Source organism: Tiliqua scincoides, chromosome 11 (assembly GCF_035046505.1).
Source record: "Tiliqua scincoides isolate rTilSci1 chromosome 11, rTilSci1.hap2, whole genome shotgun sequence".
Classification (NCBI taxonomy): Eukaryota; Metazoa; Chordata; class Lepidosauria; order Squamata; family Scincidae; genus Tiliqua; species Tiliqua scincoides.
Genome location: NC_089831.1, coordinates 28,084,635 through 28,104,324, shown reverse-complemented (window position 1 = coordinate 28,104,324; position 19,690 = coordinate 28,084,635). Strand labels below are relative to the sequence as shown.

General features: G+C 56.9%; 1 protein-coding gene across 1 annotated transcript; it reads left to right on the top strand.

Annotated features, from left to right (window-relative positions):
• Positions 1-6,110: 6,110 nt before the first annotated feature.
• IL10RA (interleukin 10 receptor subunit alpha) lies at positions 6,111-17,574 on the top strand. Its single transcript, XM_066639187.1, has 7 exons — positions 6,111-6,293; positions 7,798-9,170; positions 9,261-9,439; positions 9,809-9,972; positions 10,213-10,363; positions 15,453-15,577; positions 16,161-17,574. Exons 1-7 carry the CDS (start codon positions 6,111-6,113, stop codon positions 17,007-17,009), a joined length of 3,024 nt encoding a protein of 1,007 aa, XP_066495284.1. The 3' UTR covers positions 17,010-17,574.
• The last annotated feature ends 2,116 nt before the right edge of the window (positions 17,575-19,690 follow it).

Here is a 19,690-nt window from a genome sequence, read left to right as displayed (position 1 = left end):
CCCTGCCCCCCCCACAGCAGTACCATTACAGTAATTAGCATGTTCCACAGTAGAAGAAACAGCACCCTCCCTTCCCCCAGCCAGTACAAGGAGAAATCTCTCCCAACCTTCTTGTAGCTGCTCTTGACCAGCCCTGCTCTCCATGTGCTCTGGATGGGGACAGGGTGACCAGAGGTCCTTACTTCCAAGGAGCCCCCCAGGACCCTGTTCTACTCACTGTGCACACATGCACTCTCTCTCCTCCCCAATCCCTGCCAGAAGCACCAAGTCGGCTTCCTTCCTGTTCACCAAAAATGTTGCAAAAAGGGCTTCAGATCACCCCCAACTGACACCAGATTAGATAAAGAGGACAGGTTTGGAAAAAATGCTGGGGGGGGGGGCAAACTGCCGGCTCCCCCCAGCTACAGCCCTGCTCAGGTTCAGCATCTTTTCCAGCTTCTGGCTGGTCCTGGGGGGGGGCAGTGGGGGTGCCTACGACTAGATTTTCCAGGCCATTTCCCTCCATGGGGCACCCTGCTTCAATCCAGATCCTGGGCCAATGACTGACCCAATTGCCAACTCCCTGCTTGAGCAACCAAGAGGAGAATGTGGTGCCCCAGTTTGTGCTTCCTGGCCCAGGAATGCAGCGCCTGCTGTGTCTCTCCTTTGGCAATGCTCCAGGAGTGGCCAGGGGCTGATCAAGCACATCCAGTCTGCAGCTTCCTCGTGTAAGGCCTGAAAGGGCCAAACAGGAAGCCAGGCCAGCAGGAGGCTGGTAGGCTGCTGGCACAGAGGAAGGCCCCGGTGGTCTTCCTCTATAAGAGTAGTTCTCACACATTTAGCACCGGGACCCACTTTTTAGAATGAGAATGTGTCAGGACCCACCAGAAGTGATGTCATGACCGGAAGTGACATCTTCAGGCAGGAAAATTTTTAACAATCCAAGGCTGCAGTCCTACCCACGCTTACCCAGGAGTAAGTCCCATTTACTATCATTGTTAAAAGCATATACAGAGTAGCCTATTAAAAGTACAGATCTGTCACATTTCCCCAAACACAGTCACATTCCACAGTAACATCTAGTCTAATATATTAAAAATAAAATATTGAAACGAATGGGGACCCACCTGAAATTGGCTTGAGAAAAAATGCTCTATAGCAAGCTGCCCGGACGGAGGGAGGGCCATGGGTGCCGCGGCCCCAGACTGACCCCTAGGTGGGGGTCCTGGGTTCTTCTCTGAATGCCCACCTGGCAGCAGCCACAGAGCCGCCAGCACCTTGTCTCCCGGACTCCCAGCTCCCGGCTGCCGCTGCCAGACATTTCCAAACAGGCTTCCTGAGCCCTGGAATGCTGCTGGGCCATTATGTCACAACAGGACGGGAAGTCTGCACACTGTGATTCACCCTCAGCCCCATTCAAGGGAGGCAAACGGCTCCTCCCTGCAACCAAGGCTGCTGTTTGCCCCACTGCAGAGTTAGCAGCAGCCTGGAAAGGGGTGGGGGAAATGAGATCTGGAAAATGGTGCAAGGGAGAGGTCACTTCCTCCCCCCAACACCATTGCACTGCCCCAGCCTGAAGACTCCTCCTGCCCTGGCTGTTTTTAGGGAGCCATCAGGCCCATCCAGTTGGGCCAAAAGACAGCCCTCAGTTCTCTGGAGGAGGAGGAGGAGGTTGTAGCCAGGCAAGGAGCATTTACTGATGAGGAACTTGTCCCAGGAGAAACCAACACCTGCACATGTCACATGTTTTTAGGGCGGTCATAAATGTGGCCCAACCAGACTTCTTCTATAGGTCAAAGGCTACAAGGCCTGCGAGAGAAAGGCACCATCTTCCGAGACACTAGGGACACATCCACTCCCTCTTCTACCCCACTGATCTTTTGGGCAGGGCCTGCGGGGGGGGGGAGCTGCGGGGGGGGGAAGCTGCTGGACTGATGCTCCCAAGAGCCACAGAGTTGATTCCAAGTGATGCTGGGGAGGTGTGAAGTCACACCCCCCCCCCCGGGCAAACTGGGCGCCTGCAGCCATTCAGTGCGCTCTGCCCTATGGCCTGGAAGCCTTCTCCCCCTCCACCCCTTTCTGCCAGGAGAGCCATCGCGTTGGCTTCCTCAGCCCCACAATTGGAGAGGCTGGAGGTGCCAGAAGCTGCTTGTGTGTCTCCTCCTCCCCAGTGGGACTGGGGCTGGCAAATGTCCCGCAGGTGAGCCACTGACCTTTCCCTGAGAGGCATCAGCAGCTCAGCTGCCACAAGTGGCCAGCTCAGTCCTTGCTCTGTGCTCTGGGTTGGTCTCCTCTCCCAGCTGGAAAGCCCTGCTCAGCTATGAAGTTCCAGGGGAGGGGGGTGGCAGGCCTGAGGCTAGAGGCTGCCTGGCCAGTTGGCCAGAATGGGGAGGGAATGGGGCACCCCTCTGTGTTCCGGGAGCCACAGTGGCAATGAACCCCAAACACTGAGCCAGTGCTTCAAACCATGTGGGGGGGGGGTGCCTTGGCAGGCCGAGCAGTGCCTGGAACTCCCAGGACCAGGCCCAAGTCCTTCCCTGTGCAACCTCCTGATTTTAGAAATGGGCTAGAATGCCAGATGCAAGGGAGGGCACCAGGATGAGGTCTCTTGTTATCTGGTGTGCTCCCTGGGGCATTTGGTGGGCTGCTGTGAGATACAGGAAGCTGGACTAGATGGGCCTCTGGCCTGATCCAGTGGGGCTGTTCTTATGTTCTTAACTACAATTCCCAGGAGGCCTTGCAGGTCTCTTGTTATCTGGTGTGCTCCCTGGGGCATTTGGTGGGCCGCTGTGAGATGCAGGAAGCTGGACTAGATGGGCCTATGGCCTGATCCAGTGGGGCTGTTCTTATGTTCTTAACTACAATTCCCAGGAGGCCTTGCAGGTCTCTTGTTATCTGGTGTGCTCCCTGGGGCATTTGGTGGGGCCGCTGTGAGATACAGGAAGCTGGACTAGATGGGCCTCTGGCCTGATCCAGTGGGGCTGTTCTTATGTTCTTAACTACAATTCCCAGGAGGCCTTGCAGGTCTCTTGTTATCTGGTGTGCTCCCTGGGGCATTTGGTGGGCCGCTGTGAGCTGGACTAGATGGGCCTATGGCCTGATCCAGTGGGGCTGTTCATATGTTCCCCCTCATCCCACTCCACCCCCCCCAATTGCCAGGCCTTTTGGTTGGGGGAAGGCTGCCTCGGTTGGCTTACCTGGCGTAGTCCTTCTGCCATGGCCTCTCCTCTGGGCCTGCACCCCGCTGTCACCAAGCCCTTCCGGTGCCCATGCCCAGCTGCCGGCGCCAGCTTGCCTCTGGCGACCCAGTGAGAGTCTGCCCTCCCCGGCTTGCTCCCTTCCAGATGCGAGGCAAGCACAGCTGGAATCCGTGGGAGAAACTAGACCAACCTGAAATGCCACCTGCGCTGAGCTTCCTGCTGGTGGAGCCTCCAGAAGCAGCTGATGCCTGAAGCCAGCTGGGTCCTCTTCCAGGGGTCCTGAGCCCCGGGGGGGCCGCTTCTCCTCACTGCCCTCCTTTGGAAGAGAAGTGACCCTTCCTGCCCGCGCAGATGAGCCTGCACACACCCACACCTGGCTCTGCTCGCTCCGCAGGCTGCTGCCGCCTCCCCTGCCTTAATGAGCCTTGAGTCTCAGGCAGGCAGGCAGGCAGTTTCGGGAGACCCCACCCATGGGAGGGCATGAGGCAGATGGGCGGGACGGCTCAGGAGAGATGGCAGGTAGTCAGCAGAATGCCCAAGTGGCCAGGAAAGCTCCCCAGGTCAACACAGGTCCAGGACCCTTGGAAGGCCACTCCTGCCACCTGGAGATCCTCATGATGGCCCCTCACCCCCCTTTGGGGCTTCTGTCTCCCTGCATCCCCAGCAAGGGCGCAGGGTTGACGCTGTGCTGGGCCATCAGCCTTTGACAGGAGGCAGCAGGGAGGTTCTCCAGAGCCCACTCCATTCAGGGGGAGGAGCCACCAGAGCGTGTGGGTCACACACACACACAGGGAAAGAGCTCGCTACCCTTCACCACAAAGGCTGGGCTGGGACAGAGCTTGGGTTGAATCCTGCATGGGGGAACCGAGGTAGCCTGTCTTCAGATAGCTGGTGTCCCCCCCCCCCGGCTATCAGTTCTGGGGGCAGGATCCATTGGGCACTTGTGCCCACATTCAGCCTACAAGACCTGTGCACCCCAAATACATGCAGGGTCCGATCCTATCCAGCTTTCCAGCACGGATGCAGCTGTGCCAATGGGGTGTGAGCAGCATCCTGTTGCACCCTCGCCTTGGGGCTGCAGTGTGGCTGCATTGGTGCTGGAAAGTTGATGAGGGCTAAGCCCTCAGTCATGCATCCAGTCATTGTCAGGATCAATGTCCCACTATGCCACATGGACACAGACTCAGAACAGCCCTCAAATCCTAACAAATGCAATATATATTTATATGCGTGTATGAATGAAATCAAAGTAACAGTTTTTAAAGCAGCTGTCAAGGCTTATCTTTAAAAAGCCCCCAGAGACAAAACTGATAGCTGGACAGTTAAGGGTTCCGGCACATGCCCTGGGGGAGTGGGGCTGTGGCTTCAGCAGGAAGGTCCTGCCTCTCCCACCCAGCCTTCACTCCCAGGCCAGGGGGAGGGGAGTAGATTCAGGTCCTTGGGAGGAGGCAATTCTTGAGAGCCCCAAATGCTTCTAGAGGACGGTGGCCTTGTCGCCCCCAGCAGCCCTCTGGGTCCCTGGAGATTCTGGGCTCCAGCAGTGCAGGCCCATCCTTTGCTGCCGGGAAGAAGTGATTCCCCCACTGCTTCCCTCCCAAGTGGAGGTCTGGACTGCATCCTGGAGACCAGAAAGGCCTGAGCCGTGGTGCGACCACCTCCGTGGGCACTGCTGGCTGGTGCCTACCTACCTGCTGCACAAAGCAGCCTCGGCTGAGCTCTGGCCTTGCACCACCACTAGGGCACCTCGCAGAGCCTCACAGATGACAAGCACCGTGAGCGAGAGGAGCTGCGGTGTCTTCATACCCTCGCCTTCTGACTCTATGGCCTTTTTAACATCTTTTATACATCTTTTAGTTTTTTACAGGCGTGATTCCTCCTTGAACTGCTGGTTTATGCTCTTTTTATTCTGATTTTTATCTGATTACTGTTTTTATGGTTTCTCTTAATGTGTTTTTAATATGTTTTTATCTGTTAAATTATGTTTTAATTTGTTTTTTTTAATATGTTGTAAGCTGCCCTGCGTCCCTTTGGGGAGAAAAGCGGGATAAAAATAAAGTTTATTATTATTATTATTGTCGGGGCCCCTCCCAGACGCCCTGACCCCCGACTTACCCGGGAGCAGGCACCACATGCCCAGGGTGGGGAGGCTTCACCCGCCCGCCCCTTTGGCCCCGCCCCTTCCTCCAGGTGGGGCAGAAAAGGCCTTTCCTGTGCCTGGCTTGTTTCCTGCAGTGTTCCTTGTTTGCCCTGCCAGCCCCCTCTGTCTGGTTGGGGTGAGCCAACCGGCTGGCAGGGCAAACAAGGAACACTGCAGGAAACAAGCCAGGCACAGGAAAGGCCTTTTCTGCCCCACCTGGAGGAAGGGGCGGGGCCAAAGGGGGCGGGCTTGCTCCATAAAACAGGGATGAGAGGCAGTCAGTGTGAAGTAGGGAGCTGCGAGGTCAACAGCTCCTGCTCCTAGGCCAGGTCTGGCAGCTCTGCTCGGGAGGAGGACAAGGGTGCTGGAATCCCCTGTCCCTCCAGCCAATCTGAGGCCTCCCTGGGGAGGAACAAGCCTGCTCCAGGCCCCTCCAGGGGAAGGACCCTACAATTATTATTACCCTCATTGTGCTGACAGGCTGGTGTCATGCAGCTGCCATGCCAGGGAAGGTTTTGCTGGCTTGCTCTGGAGGACGTCCGCCCCCAGACACTTCCTGTTGTTCTCCGTGGGAGCCACATGTGCAACAGCCACTGGTTGGGGCCGTCACTGCATCCTCCTGAGTGCAGGGCTTGGCTTTCAGAGCATAACTGCATTCCTCCTAATACAATACATTGAAAACTGCAGGAAAAGACGCAGAAACATGAGTGAAGAGCAGCACACTGGCTAGATTAGAAGGACACAGCAGAGCGGTGAAGAAACTGAGCGGTGGCCTGGGGCTTCCCAAGCCTGCCATGGACTGTCACTCAGAGGTGGCCCTGGCTGGGCAAGTCCCACCTGCCAAGATGAGACTCGAGAAGCGCCTGGCACACTCAGGAAGTGCAGCGGAGCTCTGCTCCGCTTGGCACTCCAGAGAACCGTCAGGGGAATTAACTGTTGAGCAAAACCAGTCAGGCCACTGCGCTGAGGAGGTGCTGGTGAGCTGGAGGGGAAACCGCACACAGACCCCACCCTCGGCTTCAGCTTTCCCTCCGCAGCAGGCTGTGAGGAGTCAATCTGAATTTGAATCCCTCAGGCTGGAGCAGCAGGCAGGCCTTGGAGGCTCAGCTTTTGATGCCTTCTGAACCGCCTAGTGGGGCTGGGTGTGGGTGGCACAGCCTAGAATGAGGGGGGCTGGGGGGCTTTGCCCTGGCCCTCAGCCTGGCACCTCCACAAGGATCCATCATGCCCCTGTGTGGACTGGCAAACCACTGGAATACCGGTGGCTGTCTTCCTTGTTCACCTGACCCTGGGGTGGCAGCAGATCCCCTGCACAAAGCCTGGCAGTTGTAGGAACTGAGCTGGCAGCAGAAGTTGAAACTGACTTTCCAAAGTGGAGGTGCGTTGGTCTGGCCTTGGTGGCTTACAGCCTTCAACTGCTCTTGGCTCCAGAGGCCTCCCTGGCGAGGAGCCTTTCATCAGCTCAAGAGGGTGTGGCCACAAGTGCTGTTGTTTGCACAGCCAACCCAGGAAGGAAACAGAGGCAGAAAATGCACCTGCTCCGTGCACTGGCTCTGCCTGGGCTCCAATGACAGCGATCTGTGCCCTGCTTGCCCACGGACCACAGAGTGCTGCCATGAGGAGCTGCCTGCAATGTGCACTCCAAGGCCTGAAGCAAAGGGGGGCCAGCCCAACCAGGAGGCCAGCTGAGACAGTCGCCTCAGGCAGCAGGCTGGCAGAAGGTGCCCACGTCCATCTGCCTGCTTGCTTTTGCCCTGCCTTCTCCTGCACCCCCAGGGAAGAGGGAAGCACTTGGCTCAGGTGCCAGGAGTGGATATTTGCCCTTTGCGCCTCTGAAACACTGCTGGGGCTTGACTGCCTCCCTGGCCTTACTTGTTCCTCCACTGGCTCCATGATGCCTGTTGGGTTTGCCTCGCCTTGTTTTTATGTTTCTTTGTTTTTATTGTTAAATCTAATGTCTTTAATGCTTTGATGTTTTTCTTTTTACTTGTTGTGTTACTTACAGTTTTGTTACGGAGCTTTGTGAGCCACCTGGGCATTTGCTCCGGCATGGCAAATTTCTCAAATAAAGAAATAAAATATGAGCTCTCATGCCTGGAGAGGAGAGCGGACTCACACTATTGGTTCCTGCTGTGTCAAAACAATACCTCATTGGCTCTTGGAACAGTCACTCTCATTGGTCAGTTTTGAGTTTGGTAACTCCACTCTGTTACGCAAGGCAGTTCCGTTTTCCTTTTCTAGTTATTTGGCCATAACATTTGATAGAATGCAGATATTTCAACAGGGGTTGCTTCATTGCATTCTGCATTCAGTTAGCACCAAATGAGGTATAAACATAACGGTATTCAAAGTCACCAAGATTTCACAACTGCAACCAGCAGTGGTGAGTGTGTCATCTGGTGGGGTCAGCACACTCCAGTGACACCACTGGCAGGCATCCAGGGGCAATGCCCTTTTGGAAAGCCCTCCCTGCCTGCCCAGCACTCCTTCGGGCTACAGTGGGGTGTGGGGGGGTTCTGGTGCTTCGGTGCCAGGAGCAGGACCTTCTTGCTGCTGCTCTTCCTTGTGTCTTGTGACCTGCTTCTGCCGCCCAGGACCAGACCGGTGGGGTCGCAGTTTCTCGGCGAAAGTATCAGGCCTTCTTTGGAGGCACGTCCACCACGTGCGGGGGGGGGGATCTCCTGCACGTGCAGAGGAGGCCTGGCAGGCAGAAGAGGCGAGGCGCAACCCAGCGAGCCTCTCCGGTGCCGAGGGGGAGTCGTGACCCAGCGCGAGGCGACAGGTCTGCATCGCCCGAGCACTTCGAGCCAGCCGGTGCTCTTCTTGATCACCACCAGGTCACCTCTGGAGCCAGGCCGCCAGCCGTCCCGTCGCAGCAGGCCTGAGCGGCCGGACTCGGGCGGGGCTTCTGGGCTGCGCTGCGCTGGGACCGTCCAGGGAAGCGGCCAGGAGCATCCGTGGCTCCGTGTGCGGCTGGCAGCGGGCAAGGGAGCGGCCGGACGGGGGCGAAGCGCCGCAGCGCGACAGCAGGGTGCGAGAGCGCCGCCGAGGGCGACCAGGGCCCCCCCCCCGGGGCCGGAGCGGGCCCCTCCCCACGCCCACAGAGGTCCGTCGGGGTGCAGCCCAGCTGGGCCCGGCGCCCACGGGGGGGCAGCCCGCCTCCGCTCTCCCGGCAGCCTGCCTTCCCCTTTCTGGTTGCGCTTCTCTGCCGGGGTTTCCACGAGGAACAAGGCCGCGGGCGGGGGCGGACCAGGCGCGCGTGTCGAAAGCGGAGGGAACATCAGAACAGCCCCTTTGGCTGAGTCAGGCCAGAGGCCCTCGAAGTCCAGCTTCCCGTATCTCGCAGCGGCCCCCCAAATGCCCTCTCGTGGCCCCGAATCGCCCTCGGCTGCCCGGAGATTCCCCGCGGAGGGGGCGCGCGCGGGGAATGCCCCGCCGGCCGGCCGGGCCCGCCCCTGGGGAAAGCGAGAGCGCGCGGCGCAGTGCCTGCCTCGCTACGGCTCGCCCTCGCTCAGTGGGGCTGCGGCGGTGGCCTCGACGGGACGGGCAGCGCGACGGGCGATGCTCCGGGCCACGCTGCTGCTGTTGCTGCTGCTGCTGCGGGGCGGACGCGGTGAGCGAGGGCGGAGAAGGGGCCGGGACGGGCGTGGGGAAGGAGGAGCGGTGCCGGCGCGCTGCCCGCCCCGGCGGGGTCGCGGCGCGGGAGCTGAGCCTCCCGCTCTCGTTGCAGGGGAGCCCCACCCGGCCGCGCCCGTGCAGGTGCGTTTCCTGGCCGAGACCTTCCGCCACGTGTTGCTCTGGGAGCCGGGCGCCGGCGCCCCCCCCGAGGCCCGCTACGACGTGCAGTACAAGCGGTAAGAAGGGGGGCCCGCCACCCCTCCCCTCCCCTCCCCGCTGGGGCCGTCCGGAGGAGGAGGCTGAGGGCCGCGCTCGTCCCCCTCCAGGTACGGCCATGCCGGCTGGACCGCTGCTTCGCACTGCGCCGGCACCGCCAGCCACTCCTGTGACCTCACGCCGCAGACCCTGAGCCCGCAGCAGCGCTACTACGCCCGGGTGCGCGCCGTGACCGGGAACCGCACCTCCCGCTGGACCCCGACGCTCGTCCCCCTCAGCCCCAAGGAAGGTGAGGAGGAGGCTGGGCTGGGCGTCTCCGGGGAAACCCAGCGCCCACCGCCAAGCAGACAGCTCTCGCAGTGCCCCCCTGTTGAGCCCCCGGGGGCCAGCCTGGGGGTTCCACTGGAGGGGGGGCATCTCCAGGAGGGGGAAACGACCCCTCTGGTCCGGCCAGGCCTGTGGGCCCTGCCAGGATGAGGCTGCACCCCCTGGAGGGGCCTCCGCTGTGAGGGGGGCGTTGGCTGAAGGGGTGGTGAGGTTGCTCACTGGCAGCAAGGAGGGACTTGCTCTCCCTCACGGGCAGGGGACATGCCATGGCAGCCCTTTGGGTTCTCGATGGTGACGGTTTCATTTTCTGCACGGCTGCTTCTTTTCCCAGCCATTTTGCGGTTGGCGAGTGTGAGTGCCGCTGTCACCGGCAACAGGATCCACATGACTCTGCAACTTCCTGTCAACAGATGGGGGAATGTCACCTGCAAAGACGTCCACGGGCTGTGGCTGGAATACCACGTCTGTATCCAGAGAGCATCTGATGGCCACCGAGTGAGTCTGCAGAACAGGGGAAGGTCTGCCTGGGGTGGGGCAGGCACGGGAAGGGCCCTGCTGCTGGCCCACTGCAGTGCCGGTGGCTGTAGCTGGCCTTGGTGCCCCCTGCCTGGGCTTCATCCTACAGCCTGCCCAGGCCAGCCACTCCTCCCAGCCCAGAAGATGTCCTGGCAGACTGCAGGCCGCTTTCCGCACCGGACTTGCCAGGCCTGAGACGCCTCGCTCTGTTCTCTGCAGTTTGTGTATGTCAGCACCAGCCTGGAGTTTGACCTCCCGCCCTTGCTGTGGGGCGAGAAGTACTGTGTCAGTGTGGAACCTCGCGTGGTTTCCCAGCCCACCCCCGGCAAGCGGACAGAGGAGCAGTGCCTCTCCATACCCCTTGAGGAAGGTGAGTCTCCACAGGCTGGGCCCCAGCACTCACTCGCTGTGGAAGGGTGGCCCCAGCAGGCACACTCCTGCCTCCCCAGTTGGGGGCAGCTGCCAGCAAAAGTGGAGTGTGGACGAGAGAGGAGAGGAGAGGAGAGGAGAGGAGAGGAGAGGAGGGAGGGCGGAGAAAATGCAACTGAGCGGAGAGATGCACCTGGCTGACACCACACCCCTTACGCACCTTGTGAGGAGTGGAGACAGGCAATGGCGCCGCCTCCTGGTGGTACTTTCCGCTTGGGATAATGCTCTTGCCTCTGTAGTGTTCAGCTGCACAGACCCCACTTGAGCAGCTCACACACAAGACGCCTGCTGACCCCCTTGTGTCACTCTGGATGTCAGGTGGTGATTGTCCTCCTAGAGCAATGATTTTTAGTCTTTTTTGCCTCATGGCATACTGACAAGGTACTAAAATGGTCAAGGCACACCATCAGTTTTTTAACAATTGACAAGGCACACCATGCTGTTGGTGAGGGGCTCATATCCCCCAATGCGCCTATTAATAGGATCATTAATGATTAATGGTCCTCGGCAGGAGGGGGGTCGGGGGCTTCTTGTAGTGGGGGATTCGATTATTAGAAACATAGAGAGGGGGGTTTGCGATGGATGTGAGGACCGCATGGCGACTTGCCTGCCTGGCGCGAAGGTTGCGGACATCACTTCTCGTCTAGACAGGCTGGTAGACAGTGCTGGGGAGGAGGTGGCGGTTGTGGTGCATGTCGGCACCAGCGACGTGGGCAAGTGTAGCCAGGAGGTCCTGGAGGCCAAATTTAGGCTTTTAGGCAGGAAGCTGAAAGCCAGGACCTCAAAGGTAGCGTTCTCTGAAGTGCTACCTGCTCCACGCGCAGGGCCAGCTAGGCAGGCGGAGATCAGGGGTCTCAATGCGTGGATGAGACGGTGGTGTAGGGAGGAGGGGTTTAGATTCGTTAGGCACTGGGGAACGTTTTGGGACAAGCGGGGCCTGTACAAGAGGGACGGGCTCCACTTGAACCAGAGTGGAACCAGACTGCTGGCGCATAACATTCAAAAGGTGGCAGAGCAGCTTTTAAACTGATCCCTGGAGGAAGGCCGACAGGAGCCGAGGGGCATCCGGTTCGGGACTCCTCATCCCTATGGGTTGAGGATGGGGAGGTTAGAGAACAACAAGACAAAGGCAGAGTAGGAGAAGAAACTGAAAATGGTAGCGTGATGGGATGTGATAGACGGTTTGGCACAGTGAGAGGATGCGGGGACAAAGGAGTGAATAAGCAGCCCATCCTGGGGCATTCCATGTACAAATGCTTTTATGCGAATGCCCAAAGTCTCCGAGCAAAGATGGGAGAACTGGAATGTCTGGTGACTAGGGAAAACATGGGCATAACGGCAACCTGGTGGAATGCAGAGAATCAGTGGGATACCGCAATCCCGGGCTATAAACTCTACAGGAGGGATAGGCAGGGGCGTGTTGGAGGTGGGGTGGCCGTTTATGTTAAGGAAGGGATAGAATCCAGCAAAGTAGAGATTGAAGGTGGGTCTGACTCCACCGTAGAATCTCTGTGGGTTAAATTACCAGGCCTGTGGGGCGATGTAATACTGGGGGCGTACTATCATCCTCCAGACCAGAAATCGGAAGGGGACCTTGAAATGAGGAAACAGATCAGGGAGGTGACAAGGAGGGACAGGGTTGTAATCATGGGGGACTTCAATTATCCCCCATGGGGATACAGACTGGGTCAATTTGTGTTCTGGTCACAAAAAGGAGACCGGATTCCTTGACGTGCTAGATGACTGTGCCTTAGAGCAGCTAGTCATGGAGCCCACCAGAGGACAGGTGACTCTGGATTTAATATTGTGTGGTACACAGGACCTGGTTAGAGATGTCAATGTTATGGAGCCATTGGGGAACAGTGATCACGCTGTGATCCGTTTCGACATGCACGTCGGGGGAAGAATACCGGGCAGATCTCTCACAAAAAACCTTGACTTCCGGCGGGCGGACTTCCCTCAAATGAGGAGGCTGGTTAGAAGGAGGTTGAAAGGGAAGGTAAAAAGAGTCCAATCTCTCCAGAGTGCATGGAGGCTGCTTAAAACAACAGTAATAGAGGCCCAGCAGAGGTGTATACCACAAAGAAAGAAGGGCTCCACTAAATCCAGGAGGGTGCCCGCATGGCTAACGAGCCAAGTTAGAGAGGCTGTGAAGGGCAAAGAAGCTTCCTTCCGTAAATGGAAGTCTTGCCCTAATGAGGAGAATAAAAAGGAACATAAACTGTGGCAAAAGAAATGTAAGAAGGTGATACTGGAGGCCAAGCGAGACTATGAGGAACACATGGCCAGCAACATTCAGGGGAATAATAAAAGCTTCTTCAAATACGTTAGAAGCAGGAAACCCGCCAGAGAAGCAGTTGGCCCTCTGGATGGTGAGGGAGGGAAAGGGGAGATAAAAGGAGTCTTGGAGATGGCAGAGAAATTAAATGAGTTCTTTGCATCTGTGTTCACGGCAGAGGACCTCGGGCAGATACCGCTGCCCGAACGGCCCCTCCTGATCGAGGAATTAAGTCAGCTTAAGTTAAAAGAGAAGATGTTTCAGACCTCATTAATAAATTAAAGATCAATAAGTCACCGGGCCCTGATGGCATTCACCCAAGAGTTATTAAGGAATTGAAGAATGAAGTTGCTGATCTCTTGACTAAAATATGCAACTTGTCCCTCAAAACGGTCACAGTGCCAGAAGATTGGAGGATAGCAAATGTCACGCCAATCTTTAAAAAGGGAAAGAGAGGGGACCCGGGAAACTATAGGCTGGTCAGCCTAACATCTATACCGGGTAAGATGGTGGAATGTCTCATCAAAGACAGACTCTCAAAACACATAGACGAACAGGCTATGCTGAGGGAGAATCAGCATGGCTTCTGTAAGGGTAAGTCTTGCCTCACGAACCTTATCGAATTCTCTGAAGAGGTCAACAGGCATGTGGATGCAGGAAAACCTGTGAATATTATATATCTGGACTTTCAGAAGGTGTTCGACACGGTCCCTCACCAAAGGCTACTAAAAAAACTCCACAGTCAGGGAATTAGAGGACAGGTCCCCTCATGGATTGAGAACTGGTTGGAGGCCAGGCAGCAGAGAGTGGGTGTCAATGGGCAATTTTCACAATGGAGAGAAGTGAAAAGCGGTGTGCCCCAAGGATCTGTCCTGGGACCGGTGCTTTTCAACCTCTTCATAAATGACCTGGAGACAGGGGTGAGCAGTGAGGTGGCAAAGTTTGCAGATGACACCAAACTTTTCCAAGTGGTGAAGACCAGAAGTGATTGTGAGGAGCTCCAGAGGGATCTCTCCAGACTAGCAGAATGGGCAGAAAAATGGCAGATGCGCTTCAATGTCAGTAAGTGTAAGATCATGCACATTGGGGCAAAAAAATCAAAACTTTACATATAGGCTGATGATCTGTCTGTGACAGATCAGGAGAGAGATCTTGGGGTGGTGGTGGACAGGTTGATGAAAGTGTCGACCCAGTGTGCAGCGGCAGTAAAGAAGGCCAATTCTATGCTTGGGATCATTAGAAAAGGTATTGAGAACAAAACGGCAAATATTATAATGCCGTTGTACAAATCTATGGTAAGGCCACGCCTGGAGTATTGTGTCCAGTTCTGGTCACCGCATCATCTCTCTGACACTATGTTGGGGGATGAATTAATTTACATTTCAAAATTAAATAAATTTACATAAATGAATATATTAGATATGGAACTTATGTGAATGAATGAAGGTCTTGCAATAGCTCAAGGCCTATAAAAGTCCTTGCACAAAGCAAGCCTGGCCTTCCTTTGCTGCTGCTGCTGCTGCATCACAGACATGAAACAGCAAGCAGTGGTGGGAGCCCTCATTCCACAGCTCACGCGAGAGGTCAAACCAGTTCTTACTGAATCGATGGTAAGGCCACACCTGGAGTATTGTGTCCAGTTCTGGTCGCCGCATCTCAAAAAAGACATAGTGGAAATGGAAAAGGTGCAAAAGAGAGCAACTAAGATGATTACTGGGCTGGGGCACCTTCCTTACGAGAAAAGGCTACGGCGTTTGGGCCTCTTCAGTCTAGAAAAGAGACGCCTGAGGGGGGACGTGATTGAGACATACAAAATGATGCAGGGGATGGACAGAGTGGATAGGGAGATGCTCTTTACACTCTCACATAACACCAGAACCAGGGGACATCTGCTAAAATTGAGTGTTGGGAGAGTTAGGACAGACAAAAGAAAATATTTCTTTACTCAGCATGTGGTTGGTCTGTGGAACTCCTTGCCACAGGATGTGGTGATGGCATCTGACCTGGACGCCTTTAAAAGGGGATTGGACAAATTTCTGGAGGAAAAATCCATTACGGGTTACAAGCTATGATGTGTATGTACGACCTCCTGATTTTAGCAATGGGCTATGTATCAGAATGCCAGATGCAAGGGAGGGCACCAGGATGAGGTCTCTTGTTATGTGGTGTGCTCCCTGGGGCATTTGGTGGGCCGCTGTGAGATACAGGAAGCTGGACTAGATGGGCCTATGGCCTGATCCAGTGGGGCTGTTCTTATGTTCTTAACTACAATTCCCAGGAGGCCTTGCAGGTCTCTTGTTATCTGGTGTGCTCCCTGGGGCATTTGGTGGGCTGCTGTGAGATACAGGAAGCTGGACTAGATGGGCCTGTGGCCTGATCCAGTGGGGCTGTTCTTATGTTCGTACGTTCTTATCAATATAGTTACTTCTGCTTACTGGGTAAGGAAGCACTTTTTCACGTGGTGCTTCTCTGATATTGAGCAGGGGGAGAATAACTGTTCCTCTTCACCCCAGCGCAGTGTCTCAAACCAATAAGGGGCACGCTTTTTATTTACTTAAATTTGATTTTAACGTGGAAGAGGAGCTGCAATACATTCTTTATCCTGGGTAGCAGGTGCCTTAGCCAAGCCAGTGAGCAGTGAGCCCCTTCTGGGCCAGTGCCTCTGCACAGCCCTACCTGTGGCACTTGACTCCTCCAGCATCACTGAGCCGTGCATACGCAGGCAGATCACCCTCTGGGTCGCTTTTTTTAGCAGACCGGGCCAGGACCATCCTCCTTCCCAGCTTCACTCTGCTGTGTCTGGTGGCCCTTGGCATCCTGGGCATGGCCTGGACTTGGGTGTATGTGAAGAAGCCCACGAAGACCCCCTCGGTCCTGGTGAGTGCTTTTCCCCTCCCAGTTCTGCTTCAGCCAGAGGCAGCTCCTCAGGATGCCCTCGCTCCAAGGCTCCTCCCTCAGCCATGGTCAGCTCTGGGGGGAGAGGGGAGCACAGCCTGCATTTGGGCAGGGGCCTCACGCAGTCAGCTGGACCACGACTGGGCTGCGCAAGGGTCCCCTGTGGGGCTCATGGTTGCCGTGCCTCCCCTTCCCCACCCAGTTTGTCCAAAGATGAAGCGCCCCAGTTTCCATTGAGTCCTCCGTAGGTTCTTGCAGGGAAAGTGGTGACTGCTGCTTGCCTGGCCTGTCACCAAAATCACTTCTACTCCCACTTTTCCAGTGGGGGGCAGTGGCTGAGGGGCGGGTGATTGGCCACATCCCATCACAACTACACAGCTGGGGCGGGCGGGCTTGACGGCAGGCCTCCAGGCCCCAGGACTGCTGTCTCTCCCTCCCCCATTTTTGCCTCTCTCTGATGGGATTGTGGGCATGGGAGAGAGACTCTGGCCGGGGCTGCGGCTGTCTCACCAGTCTGGTCTAAAAGGCTCAACCCAAACCTTTTCTCCTCTCTGTTGGTTTTCAGCAATCTTTCCTGAGGACCAGCTCCCCCTGGGGGCCCAGTGGGCTCCCTGCTTTGGGAAAGAAAGACGTGGTCTTCTGTGTGGAGGCAGAGTTTGTCCAGTTCCTCTCCCTGAGCCCAAAGAATCGCACCACGCCTGACGTCTTGAGCCACCCCAGTGCTGGAGCTGCAGCGCCACCTCTGGAGGAGAGCTGCTGGCTGCCAACACTGTGGGCAGGGAGTGAGTTGAAGAGCCTGGGGCTGCCAGGCATGCAGGACAGCAGTGGGTGCAGCGTGGACAGTGGCATCTGCCTGCAAGAGGCCTCTGGAAGCCTCAGCCACTTTCTGGACTGCAGGGGGCCGTTCCTGGGGAGCAGTGAAGAGGGGGAAGGAGTCCAGGAAAGCTGTGGTGGGTTGTGTGTGGAGACGGGTCAGGGGCTCCAGCCAGTTCTCTTCTCGGAGAAGACGGAGGAGCTGGCTCTGGAGGCTGACAGAAGACAAGAGCCAGCGGATCCGCCCCAGGCCCTGTTCTCTGGCTACCAGAAGCAGTCAGGCTCCTCCAAGACCCTCTCCAGCACGGGTGAGATGGCCTATTCCCATCCTAGCTTGCCCAATGGCTACTTGAAACAGCCCTCCTTTGTGGTATCTTCTGACCTTGGAGACGTAACTCGCACCCAGGATGTTTCCAGCAGGACACAGCTATTTGCAGCTGTGGCCCCGTGTGTCTTGTGGTCCTTGGATTCGCCCCCTGAATGCCCCAAGACCTCCCTGCCAGGGAGCTTCCTAGAGCCTCCGGTTTCCCCCCACCTCTCCCTCTGGCACCTTAGTAGACAGCTGAGCCTAGATCTGGGACTCCCTCAGTGCCGGGTGTAAGGACCACACCCTGTAAGCCAACTCTGGTTGTGCGGCCCTGTAGAGGGGACAGAATGGAAGGACCACACTGGGGGAAACCTCTAGAGTCTAGAGTACCTGCTTAGATGAGATGCCTCTTGGGAGGGGGTGCTCTAGTTTTAAGAGTCCACATTCCTAGGAGCCCTGAATCCAGGCTGCAAGGCTGGAATGATGCATGAAAGTTAAATGCTTTATTCTGGCTGCAGAGTTTATTTTTTTAAAAACAACAGTGAGGTGGATTCCATATTTTTCCTGGGCAATGACTGGGCTGGGCACAGGGGGAGGCAGAGCAACGCCGGGCCCCATGAAGGAGTGGCAAAGTGCCAGAAGAGTTGTGGGCAACGGACAGCCAGGCAGCACTCACCCCATCCACAAGTGGGGCCTCCTCTCTGCAGCTCTGAGCACTGGCCACTCACAGGCTTTCCCACAAAGGGCTCCAAGAGGTGGCCAGGGACTTTCCGTGCTGGGTCCTATCCAGCCCTGAGGGGCTTCAGAGGGAAGTGTGTTAGTGTTCAGGCTGAGAGCAGTGGTGCCCACGCCTGGCCTACTTGACTTGGTTTTGTGTTATAAGCTACAGACAGCCTCCCCCTCCCCCCCCGGCCTGTGGTGGTCTTAACAGGTAAGCCCACTGCCAGTCTCTTAAGTGGCTCTGAAGGGTCTGTTTCTAGGAGGGCCCCCTTGATCAGTGGTACTACCCAAGGCCAGAACCACCCTCACAGATTGAAGCTCTGCAGCTGTTCCACTTCCTGTCTGCGGAAGCCCAAACTTCCAGGAGTGAGGCCGTGTCTCCTTTGGAACCCCTGGGGTGGGGGCAGCAGGTGGACACCCCTTTGGCATCTAACGGCCAGACCATTTAACAGCTCAACATGCTTCATGGGCACTAGCTGGGCAGCCCAATCCTGAGTTGCCTGGTGCACAAAGCTGCAGTGGCTGCTGCTGCATCCTGTGGGTGTTTGGGTAGCCGCTGGAAGTTCCCGATGCCTCCTTCGGGCAAGGGGACGTTTGCCAGCTATTTAGCTGGTGCAGAGTTGGGCTCTGCTGCATCCAGTGGAGCTCAGCTCTCAGAACTAGAGCTCCCCCCCCCCCCACAATAGGCATCTCATCTCAGCAGGGCACTCTAGATGGTTCCCCCAATGTGGTCCTTCCATTTTGTCCTCCCACTACAGGGAGGGAGCCGCACAGCTGCTCCCTCCAGCCCCACTTCCTTCCCCACCATGCCTTTTCCCACCCACCACTGATCCTGGAACGTCTTTCCCACCCCAACTCCCCTCTCCACTGCCTGGTGCTCAACTGGACTGCTGGGCTGCGCTTCTCCAGCTGCCAACAGGCTCCTGCTCAGTGCTGGGCCGGGCCCCAACCCCCTCTCAGAGCTTTTGTACAAACTGACTGTATTTATTGTATTTATTTATTTGAAATTCTTGTGTCTGTTTAATTAAAAAAGGAAGGCAGCCAGGCCACATTCCACTTTGCAGATGGGAGCATTGAGGAGGCCCACGGCCCACACGCTGTCTAGGGGAGAGGGAGGACTCCCATGGAGCTGTCCAGTGGGAACACCTTGCATTAGCCTTGGGAGTGGGCACTGCAAGCAAGGGGAGACTCCCAGCCTGGACTGCCAGGCTGCAGGGCCCAGCATGCAACCCACAACGCACCCTGGACAGCTTCCAGGGAGCTGGGGGGACACTCCGTGCTGTTGTGACCTTGGGGGCCATCTGCAAAGACAGGTTTTGGCTCCCCTTGGGAGCGGGACGGGTCTGCCCGTACTTCAGAAAGGGGAGCTGGAATGCAGTGGTGCAGTCCCTCTGACTAGCACTGCCTTCTGTGGTGGGCAGCCAGTTGAATGGAGGAACCAACCCCATTGGAATGGGGGGCGGGGCGGGGCTGTTTTGATGTGAGTGAGACCTCTTGCAGGGCAGGATGGGCATCATCACAGTAGCCAGGAAGTCTGTGTGTGTTTCACAGCCACCCGCAACATGAAGCCACCAATACAGCGAAGGCAGAGGCAGGCCAAAGAACCACCATGACTTCACCAAAGTCAGTGTGAACTTGCTTGGCTCAGTCCTGGTCTGCACAGAGGCAATTAATCACGCAGCCTGCAAAGGCCAGGGGAGGAACACTGGATTGGGAAAGGGCAGCAGCTATTCCAGCCCACAGCCAGCTTGGCGGCAGCTCACCCCACTGGTCCCCCAGAAGCAGGATGCTCGACCCCACTGGCGTCCCACTGAAGCTGCAGAGGTGCCAAGGAACTGTTCCAGGCCTACCCCACTGGCAGTTCGGACATGGGCTCCAAAGGGGTGGAATCTCCTTCCTCTCTTGCAGCGGAGTCACCACCCTGGGAGCAGTTTGTTCCATGAGCGGGGTAGCCCTGGCCCTGCATAGCCCCCCCAGCCGCAGGCTGCTTGTCATTGCAGCTGTTGCTACAGTGGGTGCTAGGGCAGGAAACTGACTTCCACCCTCAGCCCTTCAGTTTCTCTCAGAGCCTCCCACTGGATGGACAAGGGCAGACAGGCTGCGACAGGGCCAAGGTGGAGGTGGGCCGGCTGCTTCCACTGCACACCACTGCGCCAGCCAGCAAGAAAGGGGCAAGTGCTAGCAAGGCTTCTGGGCTGGAGGTGACTTTGTCAGATGCAGGAGCTGCAAACAAGAAATGCGATGGCCTCTTGGGG

Coding starts and splice junctions, on each gene's coding strand:
- IL10RA (XM_066639187.1), top strand. CDS start 6,111: ATGGACTGTCACTCAGAGGTGGCCCTGGCTGGGCAAGTCCCACCTGCC. Junction 9,440..9,808: donor CCCCCTCAGCCCCAAGGAAG/GTGAGGAGGAGG, acceptor TTCTTTTCCCAG/CCATTTTGCGGTTGGCGAGT. Junction 9,973..10,212: donor GAGCATCTGATGGCCACCGA/GTGAGTCTGCAG, acceptor TGTTCTCTGCAG/TTTGTGTATGTCAGCACCAG.